Raw genomic sequence first — 14,775 nt, forward strand, 5'->3', positions numbered from 1 at the left:
GAATGGGTGCCGGAAATACAAAATGAAACTAGTGATCTTCTAACAATCTAATTTTTTTTCTTTTTTTGAGACAGGGTCTTGCTCTGTCGCGGGGCTAGAGTGCAGTGGCATCCTCATAGCTCACTGCAACCTAAAACTCCTGGGCTTAAGCAATGCCCTGGCCTCAGCCTCCCGAGTAGCTGGGACTACAGGTGCACATCACCATGCCCGGCTAATTTTTTCTATTTTTGGTAGAGACAGGGTCTTGCTCTTGCTCAGGCTGGTCTCTAACTCCTGGCCTCAAGCAATCCTCCTGCCTCGGCCTCCCGAAGATCTAGGATTACAGGTGTGATCGTAGTTTTGTGCTGCAAATACTGAAAATAGTCCTCCAGCTCTCAATTACAATGGGAAATTTAGTGCTATTCACAGGCTAGGCCTGGGAGGGGATGTGGCTGAAGGAGGAGCTAGCTCTCATCCCCAGGCCAGAGAGCTTGCTTGCCCTGTCTCCTGCCGGAGTGGTAGGGAGAGGACACATGGAGAGACAGGAGTCAGGAGTCCTGGGTTCCAGCTCCACTTGTACCACCAACCCACACTGTGGCTATGGCTGTGGGCTTTCTCTTTTGGGGGTGGTTCCTTATCTATAAAAAAGGGATTTGGATAAACCAACTCTGAATTTCGTTTTACATCTGCTGTAACTTCTCTGCAATAGCTAAGCAGGGACAAATTATTGATAGAAATCTCAGTCATTCACCTTCTTTTGCCCACCTGGTAACTGATTCCCTCTCTCACTCCCAGGCTGGCACGATGATTAGGGCTGAGGAGTCTGGCAACCTGGGTTCTGGGCTCTGCTCTGCCACTGTGATTATATCTCATCTCTCTGCCACTCTATGTACAAGAATTATTCTTTTATGCAGCTAACACACTTTGCACCAGCCACTATTCCTTAGATTATCTGTATTAATAAATTCAATCCTCCCTACAGCTCTATGAAACAGGTACTAGCATATGATTGTCCCCATTGCACAGATGAGGGAACTGAGACACAGAGAGATTAAGTAACCTACACAGGGTCACAAAGCTGGCAAGTGGTGGAGCCAGACTGGATCCCAGGTGATCTGGCTGCAGAAGCAGCACTCTTAGTCATCATGCTTTGGCTTAGAGAGGATTCCTGATTTGCCCAGAGCCTCAAGTGAACTGAGGGACTCTACGTCATAGTTTGTTCATCTGAAATGTACCTCATGACGACCTCCTGGGCTCGCTGTGGGACAAAATGAGATGTGAAGTCGTCAGACTGATGGTTTCTTGTTAGTCTGCTTGAGGTTTTGCTGGGCCCTCCCCCAATTTAGGCAGAAACCAAGTGCACCTGCAAGGGACTTATCAGACGCCCTGAGCTCCAGCTGATCTGATTTGGGACAGAGGCCAGTAAAGATAAGCTTAGAGTGAGGAAGTGGTCATTGCCACTGCCCAAGGCTAGAGCTCTGTTTTGGGGGAGGGAGGGAGGGCTGGCCTGGGGGAGAGGAGGAAGGACCTCCTAACTACTCTCCCCACTGGATTTTAACACCAGAAAAATGCTGTTCTGTGAGTTGGGTGGTGGACTGGGTGGATATTTGTGTAGACTGAAAATCTAGAGCTTCTAGTCCGTGTTTTGGAAAGGGTCTCCCTACCTCATTGTCAATGGCAAGACAGAGAGATCTTCCTCTTTTTCTGTCCCTCACTGCCATGTCCTTTTCCGGATCTCTGAGGTTGTGTAACTACCATAGCTGTGGGGTTGGGAAATGTGTTGGGGTGTGAGAAGGGGGAAGCTATGCTTACAACTGGGGTAAAAGTTTTTAGGGGATTCCTCCCCAGGGCCCCCAGAGTCTCAAAGTACTTCCCTCTAACTGACCCTGTTGTGTCATTGTCTTGGTCCCCTAAGATCCTTGATAGACTGAGATGAGTTTGAGTAAAAAACCTCCCACCTTTACAGGTGTGAACATTTTCACATCCATCCTTTTATTGATTCTTCACTGACCCTGTGAAGTTGGGGCCTTGGGTTAGATCTCGGGGTACAGAGACTTCAGTATGGATGAGGCAGGAGGTACAATGATCTTCAGAACGGAAGTCAGAGGATGGGGTGCTACGCCCAGCTCTGTAGTGTGCTGGCCACATGCCCTGGGCAGGTGAATCAGTTCTCCTAGGACTCAGTTCCTAATTGGTCAAAGGAGACCCTGAACTTGGAGGTGCTTTGTAGACTGTCAAAGACTCCCCAGCAGGTTGGGGTTACCGGCAGTGGGTAATATGGCTCAGGGCCCTTCAAGGTCACTTCACGCCATTTAAATGCTGCTCCATGGAAGGGGTGAGTGTCTTCTCCCTCCTGGGCCTGCCTGTACTCAGGCAGGCCCAGGAATGACCAGACAGGAATGATCAGACAGGGTATGGGAGTCTGCGCCCAGAAGGGAGGTGGGAGGAAGGTCTGTCCAGCGCCACCTCCCTGCCCCGTGCCTGGCTCCTGCTGGCAACCTGAGCCCTTGGCCTCCCAGGCTGATCCTGGAATGTAAACCCCAAGCAAAGCACATTCTTTCACTGGGTCACCAGCTCCTGGCCCTTGGTAAAGGAAGACAGAGCCAGCATTTCTCTTGGCCCTGAATGACACGAGCACAATCTGGTGCCAGGAGACTGTTATTACGAGCCTGGATTATCCAGCTGGCTGTCACCCACAGCTCATAAAAAGCCTAATTCTGACCTATCACTCCTGGTAGAGCCCCCAGCAAAGGGGAGAGGGAGCCCGGTTCCTAAGCAGGGGATTTGGGATACTGCTTATTTCCTGGGTCTGACTCCTTGTGTCAGCTGCAGCCACAGAGGAGCCTGGAGGGAAAGGGACATTATAAAGATTCCTCTCAAGATTGGTGCTGTCTTTGGGCTCTTTGATTTCTGACTTTTATGCAACTCAGGGAGCACTGGGCAGAGGTAAGAGTGGAGGCTGGAAAGGTGGGACTTTGTGAAGGGCCTTTGAGGGAGTGTTTTTAAGCTCCATGAGGACGTAGGCAAATCTGTAGACAAGAAGGATTTCTGGAAGGGCACGGGGAACTGAGCAGCCAAGTGCAGCGTGGGCTGCAGGAGAGCCTGGGGCCTGGGAACCGGAGTTAGGGGGCTACTGAGGTTGTCCTCAAGTGCTGGCGCTGTGCCAGGCACACTAGGTGCTGAGCTTGTGAAGGTAAGTGACGAAGACCAGGTGACCCCCTTTACAGAGCTCAGGAGCTCTTGTGGAAGTCATGGGACTCCCTTGGGTCTAAGCTTCCTCACCTGTAAAACAGATGGATTTCAGTCATTATGACGGATAAAAAGATCCCTCTAGCCACGTGGCAAATGGGGGCAAGGGGTTCTGGAGGGAGGGAGCTGCGGTGCGAACAGCCCAAAGCAACAGAGGATCCTGCCCTGGCGAGGACTGAGTAATGTTACAGCAACTCACCGCCCAATTTAAAAGGATTCTAAGTCTGGGCACCTGCTCTGAGTGTGTGCATCTGAGAATGTGAGTGTGTGTGTGAGTACAAGGCCAAAAATATGTGCATGAACAGGTGTGTAGAATGGTGTGAGGCTGTGTACATGATTGTGCAAAAGGGTAAGGTGTGTGAGTGTGAGGTATGAGGGTGCTGGGGACAGGCAGCGCCCAGGGTGCGCTGGGAGGAGTTGCAGGAAGCTCATCTGGTACGAAATAGCAGCTGCACAGGGTCTGCAAAGAGCTCCTCTTGGAAAGAGGGATGCTTTGCCCTCTGGGTCACGGGGTTGTGGGTGGTGGGTTCTTGGTGCTCTGCTTCATGGAGTCAGAAACAGGGCCTCTGGGGGTTCTTTGAGCCAGGTCTACACCTGCCTGGGGAGTTCAAATGAACCGGGATATTTGGGAAACAGCCTGTATTTTAAACCACTAAAATAAAGAGGATCGTACCATGGGGGAGAATGCAAACTCTATGTGAAGTCAACACAGGACTCTAAAGTCATTTTGCTGGTGCAGCCAGCTGGCCTTCCCCTTTCCCCCAGGGATCATCTCTCCCTCCTCTGTTACTAACTGCACTGTGGGTGCACAGGGCCGAGGTCTGACAGGCACAGCCAGAACCACCACATCGCACTTTTGTAGACCTGCCCAGGCCCCTCCTCTAGAGGCATCAGCCCCCCATTCAAGGTTTGCACAGACTCCAACTTGCCTTCACCCCCTTTTCACACCACTCCCCAAAGGCTCCCCTGCTGCCGACACTTGGTATAAAGTTCCAACCATTTAAAAATGCCCCAGTCCTAGTCATGCCTGTAATCAGAGCACTTTGGGAGGCTGAAGTAGGAGGATTGCTTTAGGCCAGAAGTTCAAGACCAGCGTGGGCAACATAGCAAGACCCTGTCTCTACAAAAAAATAAAAAATAAAATAAAATGCCTCAGCCCCATCCATACATGTGGGGCCATTTTCTGCACTTAGAAAACACACACCCCCAACCTCCGCCGCCCCATAAGGCTTGGCTTCCTCTTCAAAGGGGTGGAGTTACCAATTTGTAAACACCTTTCTTGGGTAGGGCATTGGGCACGTGGTACCATGGCTGACCTTTGAAACAGCTTCCCCTGACGTGCGGTTCCATGTCCTTCCCAGGCTCTGCAGCTCCTCCAGCCCCTTTTCTGATGGCTACTGCAAGAGCAAAACCGAAACGGGATCCAGACGCAATAGGAAGGCTGCTCCGCAGTCTGCTCACCAGGGGGCACCAGCGGCCACGAGCGGCCTCCCAGCCGGAGTGGGAAGGAAATGCCAGGCCAGCAGGTGGCAGTGCCCTTCTGGGACCCAAGTCCGGAAAGAGTCCAGGTACCCAGAGAAAGGGAGAGAAAAAAAAAAAATCCCAATCCCTTAAAGGCCCAGGTTCCATTTGTCCTTGAAGATCCAGCTGAAGGTGTCACCCCTCCCACCTGCCAGGAGGCTCCCTTGACCCCTCAGATCCAGACAGGTGACCCTGCTCTGTTGCTGCCTCCATGAGAAATGATTATACTGTCACATGAGGAGTGTTACCTGACTCCTCCACAACCTTTCGGGGCAGGTGTTTTAATCACCTTCGCATCCCCGGTGCTAGCACAGCTTTTAAAAATAGCCGGGGATCAGCAAGAGGGGCTGTACGAGCTAAAAGGAGGCACATTCTTTAAGCTGGTTTTTTTTAAAACCTGTGAGCAATTCCCTTCCCACTTTGGATAAGACAAAAATGAGCTTTAGCTGAATGAGGCTGGATATGAGAATTCTGAATGAAGACTAGCATATACATGGAGTCTCACTGCAAGAGAAGGAACATATGCTGTTTTTCTGGGGGTGGGGCAGCTCTCAGTGGTTGTGGGAAGGTGGAACGCCTCAGAGGAAACAGACAATAGGTGGCCGCTGGGGGTCCTGTTTAGCCTGAGAATGCCAGAGGGATCGTTTCATTGTCCCCTCTACCCATCGAGGGTGCCAGAGAAGATAGGAATATAGATTTTAATCATTGTGCTGCTGCTATTGACCAGAGTGCAATGAATCCATCTTTTGTGGATTTTGATGCCACAGTGTAAATGAGAAGGTTTCACGCAGAAACACTCTGGGGACCTTCCGTGATAAAAGGGCCAGGGCTCTGGTGGGTAGGGCGTGACAGAAGGCGGAATGGAATGAAGAGAGATATGGGGAGAAGACCCAGGGCTGGGAGTCTGCTCGCTCCCCATTGTCACACGTCCAGCAAGGACCCCAAGAGGAAGGGGTTTCTTCCTGCCAAGGCTGCTGTCCTGTCTACCCACGTGAGCCCAACTTCCCTTCCAACGCAGCTGCCTCTAGCTTCAAGTCCAATTCTTGCTGAGTACATGAGGTCCAGGGTGGGCCCATAGTTGACTACCAAATGGGGAAGGGATGTAGACCAAGGGAGAGGAAAGGGGTGTGGGATCCCCCACCAATCCTTCCCCATTTTTCATCCAAAGAGACCCTCAAACAAGTTCAGAGCTGGGGAAAGGACAGCAAAACACCTTACCCTCTGGGCCAGAACTGCACTACCTGCCTCTTGGAGATGGGGGTGGGGTGGGGTGGAACTCACAGGGGAGAGGCAGGAGAGATTCCTGTGCCTTCCTGTGCCTATGCAGTAAGTGGGGACTCTCCCCAGGGGTCAGCTCAGCCACAACCTGGGGCTGGTGGAGCCATGTGCACTTCTTACAGTTTTCTGGGATGCACAGGGTTTGGAGATGGAGAGAGGTGACCTGGAGCCCCAGGGCCAGACCCCACTGGCTGCTAACAGGAGCTGGCACCCTGGGAAGTAGCCCAGACTGTTTCGACAATGTCATTCCTCATGTCAGAAGTAGAGTGATATGGTCCAGGGCAAAGGTGCTAGGCCAGGGACAGCTAGGAGTCCGAGACACACAAGGCTTCCACCGCGTCGCTCAGACCCTGGTTGACGCCCCCCACGGCCAGGAGGCAGTTCTTGATGATGATGCTGGAGCAGGCGCAGCGGGGTGTGAGCATGGCGGGGAGGGTCTCCCATTTGTTCTTCCCCGGGTGGAATGCTTCTGCCGTCTCCAGGACAGTGGGTTGGTTCCCTGACAGCGCCAAAGGAATCGGACCTTACAAACGAGTCCAACCACCAATCCATGCTCCACAGTTACCCCTCCCTCCCTCCCTTGGGAGCCCACAGGCAGAAGCTAAGCAGCCGCAGCTTCCTTGGCTACAGGATCACTCCCTCTTCCCTGAGCTGGGCCAGAGGCTTTTGTCAATTAGCCACTTTGCCCTTTCTACCTTCTTCCTGTCTTTTCAACTCCTTAGAAGTAAGCTTTCTTTCCCCACTCCTTGCTTTTACCAGGAGTTCTAGAGCAGTACCACCCCTCTCCTGTCTTTTACTGAAAAAGCTACCCACATGGTCTAGCTCACATAGTCCTTTCATGCACGAGTAAAGTGGGAGTTTGCCTACACTAAGTAAATGTGGGGTGCCTGGGAGCCCTGCTGTCTGGACCTGTCTTCAATGATGCTGTTGGACTTTTCACCCTTAGAGTCCTTCCTGCAAGATACCAACAATCTCTGGAGGGGTAATATATCAAATCCCAGATTCATTAGACCTTATTTAATCAGATTGCTTTCCTATTCCATGATAGAGCTGGGCATCCGAGAAGAGATGGGTCAGAGAAGGAGCTCCAAGGCTAATCCTCTCCACAATTTGTCTCAAGTCCCTCCCAGATAGGGCCCCAGGGATCTATGCTCAGCAAGCCTGTGCTACGTGGTTATTGGTATGCCCCTTAGTCTCTCTGGGCCTCAGTTTCCCTGTGTAGGAGGACAGAGAGGCCACGTCTGTGGCCCATATATGAATAGGTAATGTCCATGCTGGTAGGGAGCATTTGGAATTCTTTGGAATAAAGCAGTCGGCCAGTGATGTGAAAGGAGCCAGTACCCTCTCCTGCACATGCAAAGTGCCAAGGAACCACCAAGCGCCAGGACTACAATACATTGCAGCCTGGAAGCTCCAACCTTACCAAGTCCCCCGGCTACTATCACTCGTCCACCCAGAGAGCCGGCCACAAAGTCTGCCCGCCGTTTCTTGAGGAAGAATGAACGTTCCATCTTCAGCCATCCCCCTAGGGGCCACGAATAAATGGTAGGGTATAGAAAGAATTAGATGCTGGCCACCCCCACCAAATACAGACTGAGTCCCAAATAGCTGTCACCCTGGGCCGTGTCTCCACTCCATTTACCCTTTGTGCTCAGGAGCAAACAGCTCCTCCTGCTGTTGAAATTCTCTGCGGCCGCCACCCTCTCCCATGCTTGCTGCAGTCTAAGGAACCATAATACCCTACAATGAACCACCTTGGTATACCTATGTTCTCACGGGCTCTAAGCCGGAGAGGAGGCTGATAGGGACAGTGAGGGTAGGAGTTGGGATCGTTCTGTCTGTCCATCAGTAGAAAGTAGGAAAAATCCCTCCCTGACCTGGTCCTGCATGATTGGTAGAAAAGGCTTTGCTAAAAACAACCAGCCAAGCAAAAGGGAGCCCTGTACAGATGACAGAATTTGATCCCAAGAGTATTCCTGAGTGGAAAGGCATGTTCAGACTTCTGAGAAGCTTGCCCAGCTGGGCGAGCAGCCCTGGAAAGAGGGTTGGCATGTGGGTAAGGTGAGGGGAGCCAGCCAGAAGGAAGACAGGTAGCCAGCACTTCCATGGGGGACCCCTGAGAGAGCAGGGCCTAGGGGCTAGTGACCAGCTCACCCTGTTCCATGTCAAACACGTCCATCGTCCGCAGGAACTTGGGCTGCCGGTAGAGCCGACCCTGCCGCAGGCCTCCCAGGCTGTACAGGCGGTTGTCCAGGGTCACGAAGCTGGAGAAGGCCCGCTTACAGGGAATGTTGGGGAACTTGGTCCAGGAGCGAGTCTCGATGTCAAAGACCTCGAAAGCATTGACCGCGTACTTGGACTGTCGTCCCCCTGGGGGCCGAAGCAGGGTGGAGGTTGGGCAGAAGGGGAGTCCCTGAGGATAGGGACTGGGTTTCCCCTTCTGACTGTTACCCAATCATACAGGAAGCTCCCGTGGGTGGGGCAGTGTGATTATCCCCCAGTGCCAGGGAGATGCTCAGCACACAGGCACTGCTTCCCACGGGAACCGGCCCAAGGGAGGGAAGGAGGATAGATGTGGAACAGGTAACCCATCCTTACCCAGCACATAGATCTTGGAGCCTCGGAGGAAGGAGGTGGCAGCATATCTCGGGGTGGGCATGGGTGCCAGTGACACCCACATGTCCTTGAGCATATCATAGTGTTGGAGGTGGTTATGTGGACGGAGGTCCAGGCCCATCCCACCTGCTGCGTATACTCGGTAATCTAAAAAGAAAGACGACACACACACACACACACACACACACACCCCTGGCTTAGCTCACAGGCACCATGAGACAGCCCACAACACCCCTCCCCTGCCATGGCCATGCCAAGTTCCCAACTGCTGCTCTGCCTGAGCGAGCCATATCTATGTCATTGTGGTTGACGGCACTGTTCAAAGTCCCTGCCATGGCTGAGCCTGGGTCTTCATGAAGCCACGGCAGGACTGCACGCCTTAGCCTTCCTGGTGCCCAGCCCTCAGCTAGGTCTGAAACACTAACGAACTCACAAGGAACTCACTCTACACCTCCCATCCCTGTGTTACCTGAAACACCTCCTCCTGGGAATCAGTCCTCCTACCTACGCCACACTACTACTCTGTGCCCAATTCTTATTCATTCTTTCAGATTCATCGAAGTGTCCCTGAACCGCAAGACTGGGCCAAGAGTACCTGCTCCATGCCTCCTGAGTGATGGCAGCTCCGTCACCCTACTTGCCACATGTTACTGAGTAGTCTTTGTCTGTTTCTTCCAACAGATTGTAGGCTCTTGAGAGTTTGTTAATCTGTAGCCCCAGAAGCTGGCACATAGGCATGTAAATGCTTCTTAAACTAACGTGAAATCCATTCAATGCCATAGTTAAGAGCACAGGCCTGATCATCACTTACTAGCTTTATAACCTTGGGCCAGTGATTCAACCTCTCTGGGCCTCACCCTGCTTTTCTCTAAAATGAGAACAATAACAGCGCTTACCTCATTGGCCAGGTTGTGAGGATCAAAGGGATTAATAGATACAAAGCACCAATGGTAAGGACTCAATAAATGTTAGCTCTTAATCTTTCAGCACCATTAGGTGAGACTTGAGGAGGAAGAGGTACTCTTTTCATGGCCCTCCAGGCCCTCCATCCTTCTAACTGGGAGGTCAGGGAAGCCCCACTGGCCACCCTGCCCAGGGGGCACCCTGCACTAGAGTTTCTCTCTGGTCACCTTCATTGGTCAGACTCGAGCTCCTTCCAGTCTCCCTGGGGCCTGGCACTGTGCCAGAGACAGAGCAGGTGCTCAAGAAATACTGGTTCCTGATCTGTAGTAGACCCGACAGGCAGCTAGGATGGTTTAGCAGAAGAGAGAGGGAAAGACAGGAGATAGAGGGAAGGTCACACCCCACTGCAAGCCTGTGCTGCCCAGTCAAGTGTGTCTGAACTTGGGCTCTCCTGACTCCCATTGAAGCATTTCCCATTAGCCCTTTGTGTTTTAGCAAAAGAGCTTTTGGAGCCCCCTCTGCGCTGTACTAGGCCCGAAAAGAATGAAATCAGGGGCTTTGAGAAAGCAAAATGAACAACTGTGAAACCATGTAGTCAGCACACGTATGCCCTGACAACTTAGCGGACCTGGGCAAGATGCTGCAGCAACACAACCCTCGGGAACATTCTGGTCTCCCTTGGCATCTCCCAGATGGGGAGGCAGAGGAGGTTGAAGGTGGGAAGAGGGTCCTGGAATCAGGTCCCAAAGCCCTCCCAGTGGTGCCTGATGATGGTACGAGGATAAAGTGAACATCCGCAGGACCCCAAGTAGGTGTCGAGTTGGTGGCATCTGCAAAGCAGCTTTCAGGGGCTGGGGTGTGGCGTTGGGAGGTGCAGTCGCACTGCTGAACGCAGGGGTCTGCAGAGATACTGCCCACACTTCTGGCCTCTCTGCCCACCCTCAGCCCTGGCCCCACTTGCCTTTGGCCGTGACCGAAATGCCCATGGCGGCCTCTCGTAGCACGCTCCTCTTCTTCCACTTGCCCTCATCGATGTTGTACATCTCCACGACCTTCAGGGGCAATTGATTGGTGCCCACACCCCCGACCACCATGATCCGCTTCCCCAGGGCAGTGACGGCCACCCCGGCCCGGGCTGTGGGCAGGGGAGGCAGGGCCGTCCATTGGTCAGCCTCGGGGGAGTAGACCTCAAAGCAGTCCATGGGGATGCCGTTGTCGTCACATCCCCCGATGGCATAGACCTGTCCCCCGGTCTCCAGCAGGGAGCAGTAGACCCGGCGGCTGGGCAGTGGTGCCAGGCGCTTCCACTGGAAGTCCTTGACGTTAGGCACCTCCATGGCAGCCCCGGGGACCCCGCCCGCCGCGCGCCCGGGCGCCGGGGCAGGTGTGAGCCGGGGGTTCCGCCGGCTACTCGGTGCCGGCTCCCGCGTCCCCTCTCGCCGCCTCCATCTCGTTCCCGAGCGCAGGCTCCCGCCCGACGCCAGCCGGCGCCTCAGCGTCCCTCCAGTCCCCGCGGTCCGGTGGCGTCCGCGCCTGGCCCTGCAGGGGGAACCGGGCGAGTCAAGGGCAGCGGGGGCCACGCGCCCAGAGCCGCCGGCGGGCGCACGGGCGGGCTCCGCAGCCCCTCGCCAACTTTAAAGGGAAGACCGGGAGGCGGAGGGCGCCACCCTGCGGCGGCACCACGCCCAGCACCGCTTTGTCCCCAGCCCCCGCCCCGCCCGCCGCTCGGAAACCGCCCGAGCGCCAGGAGGCGGGGGCTTTCGGGGTTCGGGGCTCCAGGCTGCCTCTCGGGGGAAGGAAGGAGTTAACATCCTTCGGCGTCGACGCCTCCCTTCCCCCCACGCCCCCTCCCCGCAATCTGGGCGCCCCCGCCCCCGCGCCACTTACACTGCGAGGCCGGAGGCGCGCGGCGGCGAGGCGCAGGCGACGCATTACCGGGGAGCCCCGAGCCCCCGCCCGGCGGCGCGGGGAGCAGGGCAGAGGCCGCTCTGTCCTTCCCCAGTCCGCGCGCCGCTGTCACACACGCAGATGAGCAGAATAAGTGAGCAGCAGGAGGGGGAGCGGAGCCGCGCGCCGGGGACGAGGCCGGCGAGCCTGCCCCACACCCCCCGCACCTGTGCGGGATCCCGCGTGCGCCCCGCGGCAGAGCCGACCGTGACCTCTTTACATAAGCCGGGCGGCGCCCGCCCCGCGGCGGAGGGAGCAGCTCACCTTGTCTACGGGGTCAAGGAAAGCGGGTCACTACAGGAGAGTACCCAGATGACAGCACCAGACTCCCTCCAGTGTGGGGGCGGGCTTTTGTGTTTGTTTTGGAGGAGGAGGCGGAGAGACCAATTACCCAGTTTATCTACAGTACACAGACCCAGTTCGTGACAGGCGGGCTCAATAGCTTCGCTTTGGGGGAGGTGTTATCATATGGTTTAACCTCATGGAAACAAGTTACGTGGGTGTGACACACGCAGACCTGACACAGGTACCTCCAAATATAACGTATACACCGACCTACACGTATGCATAACTCACACGTCACCTTCCCTTTCCCTCCCCCCGACTGAATAGACACATCCACAGCGAAACTGACGGATGCACTGTTGGAGAAGTGGACACACAACCAGAGACATCAACACGGATAGGCGAACACATAGGTGGTCTTTCTCGCCCTGTCTCACACACACACACACACACACACACACACACCCATCTTCACACACTTCAGGAAGGAGATTCTCCTACTTGGTTCCCTCCAATATAGCCAAGTCTTGAAACACCCAAGCTTGGGAGGCTGACAGACCTCGGTTTGAATCCTGGCTCTGAAAATTATTTAGCTACTCCGAAACTCAGTTTCTTATATATATTTTAACTCAACTTTTTATTTCGAGAAAAATTGTAAATTCATATGCAGTTGTAAGAAAAAATACCCCTTACCCCCATTCTCCCCAATGGTAACATCTTACAAAACTATAGGACAACATATATGACAACCAGGGTATTGAAATTCATCAGTCAAATACAGAACATAGCTGTCATGCCCTTTTATACCCACACCTATTCCCCTCCTGCCCCTTCCCTCCCAGTCCCTGGAAACTACTAATTTGCTATCCATTTCCATAATACTGTCATATCAAGAATGTTATAGAAATAGAATCATACAGTATGTAACCTTTTGGCATTGGCTTTCCCCCCGCCCCCAGCATAATTCCCTGGAGATTCATCCAATTTATTGCATGTATCAATAGTTCATGCCTTTTATTTCTGAGTAGAATTCCATGGTATGGATGTATCCTTGTCAGTTTTTGTGAAGATTAAATGAGATAATATTTGTAAAGTGTTCAGCATACCTTCTGACACATAACAAGGGCCTAATAAATTTCTATTAATGCCATGACTACCATCAAAAAAAACAAGGAAAGGAAAACTGGGAACAAACACAAACATTTTGTCCCTTACTTAGAAATGACTTCCTGTGAGAAACAGAAGCCACAATTAGTATCTTGAGTTCTTGGCTTAAAAATTCCACTGTTTTTAGTTTGAATTCTCTGTACTTAGAAAGTAAGTACCTCTAGAACCGTCACAGAGGGAGAGTGTGTTCTGTTTTCTCTATTCAATAGGAACTCATCAGTTCCAAAAGAACGTGGTCTGAATTAATGAAATTTCACAGGAAATAGCAAACATTTCCCTCCCTTCCTAGGGGTCTCTATCTGCCCAGAGGAATAGGGAGCACACCTTTACCTCAACTTGAATTGTCACGGAATCAGAATGGGGTGATCAGGAAGATTGAAGCCATAGACCTTCCTCAAAGCAGCTTGCTGGAGTCTGTCTTCAGCCCCCCGAGCTGTGAGCCAAGGCAGTGAGGCAAGACTTCTTGTGCCTCCACGTGCCCCAGCTGGGGCCTCTTAACAAGCAGCCATACAGAGTACCACACGACCAACTTTATGTTTGTGTTACTGATTGAGACAAGCGAAGCCCTTGCGTATCCATTTTCTCATAATCTCAAAACAACCCTGGAGAGGTGGCCAGGGCAGGGGTCCGTGTCCACTCTTTACGGATGAGGAATCTGAGACTTAGTGAAATGAAGTGACTGACTTATGACCATGCAAGCCGTTCCGGGTGGGTCTAGGTTATGAATTCTAAATGCAGTGCTCTTTCACTTTATCACAGCTAAATCACAAATGAAAGAGTTGTGCGTTATTTAGGAAACCAAGCTGTTCCACTCGCAACTGGCTTCTGGCTTTTTGTCCAACTGCAGTGAAGAAAGAAGCTGAGCCCGTCCAAGGGGATTCCAGCCACTGCCCAGACTGTCTGTGCCTGGCAGCATGGCTGGGGAAGCACCGGAATACAGCTCCCGAATGGGTCCTGTTCTCCCCGGCCACTCACGTCCACCAAGCACCACCCTCTGTGCAGACCATGGGATCTAGGGACTCGGACCCTTGGAAAAGTACTAAGAACAGGATGTCTTCCAGGCTGTGGCCTAATTGCTTGTTCTGGAAGTCCTGGCTCCTCTCCATCTCCCCCACTCCTTCCCCCATGGCTCTTCCAGCCAGGTGACATCCTTTAGTCCTTATATTGAGTGCACATTGAGGAAGCTTGTAACCTAGCAACCGCCACTTAAGATTCCCTGAGTCACCTACGGTTTCCATGTCTGGGCTGAGTGTACCACGCTGGGGCCTTAAGGAGTGCTAAGCAGAGGGGGACAGTCCAATGACTCCTTTGATCTCTCACCACCCTATTCTAGGGTGTAATTATTTTCCTGGTCAGGAAGTTCTTCCTCATGTCAAACCCACATCCTCCTTGCTCTAAGATCTTGCATAGAATTGGATCTGGGTTTCTCTTCTTTCTTAAAAAGTGTATGACTTTTTGCCTTGGTTAAAGGTAGGAGTGGGTGGGTGGGGAAGCAGGGGAGGGAAAGGTCACAAAACCTCTAAAGGTTAGGCCTTTGGTACTGTGGAGTCTTTGTTATTGTGATATTGATGCATCAATCAGACTTGGGGATGCTCAGCCCCAGAAAATGTCATTCAGTCCTTTCTTTAGAGATAGGTCTCGCCATGTTGCCCAGGCAGGACTTGCACTCTTGGGCTCCAGCAATCCTCCTGCCTCAGCCTCCCATGTATCTGGGTCTATAGGGGTCACCACCACACCCAGCTCAGTACATTTTTTTTTTTTTTTTGGAAAGTCACATCTTGGATTTGTTGAGGTCTAATTTACATACAATAAAATGAAGTTTTACTCATT

The 14,775-nt window shown here is 52.8% G+C and overlaps 1 protein-coding gene and 1 long non-coding RNA gene across 4 annotated transcripts; one reads left to right on the top strand and one right to left on the bottom strand.

Annotated features, from left to right (window-relative positions):
* The first annotated feature begins 2,646 nt into the window (after positions 1–2,646).
* Positions 2,647–9,291, top strand: LOC123626850. The gene is made up of 3 exons (XR_006731045.1): positions 2,647–2,925; positions 4,590–4,796; positions 9,195–9,291. It is a non-coding gene; the product is annotated as an uncharacterized LOC123626850 (long non-coding RNA).
* KLHDC8A (kelch domain containing 8A) lies at positions 5,434–13,349 on the bottom strand. Of its 3 annotated transcripts, none has more exons than XM_045536079.1 (6): positions 13,276–13,349; positions 10,508–11,085; positions 8,626–8,790; positions 8,182–8,397; positions 7,451–7,552; positions 5,434–6,526 (listed from the first exon to the last, which is right to left on the bottom strand). In XM_045536079.1, exons 2-6 carry the CDS (start codon positions 10,881–10,883, stop codon positions 6,333–6,335), a joined length of 1,053 nt encoding a protein of 350 aa, XP_045392035.1. In that variant the 5' UTR covers positions 10,884–11,085; positions 13,276–13,349; the 3' UTR covers positions 5,434–6,332. The 3 variants fall into 3 exon arrangements, with proteins under 3 accessions (XP_045392035.1, XP_045392036.1, XP_045392037.1); XM_045536080.1 differs by lacking the exon at positions 13,276–13,349 and adding an exon at positions 11,758–11,820; XM_045536081.1 differs by lacking the exons at positions 10,508–11,085; positions 13,276–13,349 and adding an exon at positions 10,175–10,500.
* Between the last annotated feature and the right edge of the window lie 1,426 nt (positions 13,350–14,775).

Source organism: Lemur catta, chromosome 23 (genome assembly GCF_020740605.2).
Source record: "Lemur catta isolate mLemCat1 chromosome 23, mLemCat1.pri, whole genome shotgun sequence".
Classification (NCBI taxonomy): domain Eukaryota; kingdom Metazoa; phylum Chordata; class Mammalia; order Primates; family Lemuridae; genus Lemur; species Lemur catta.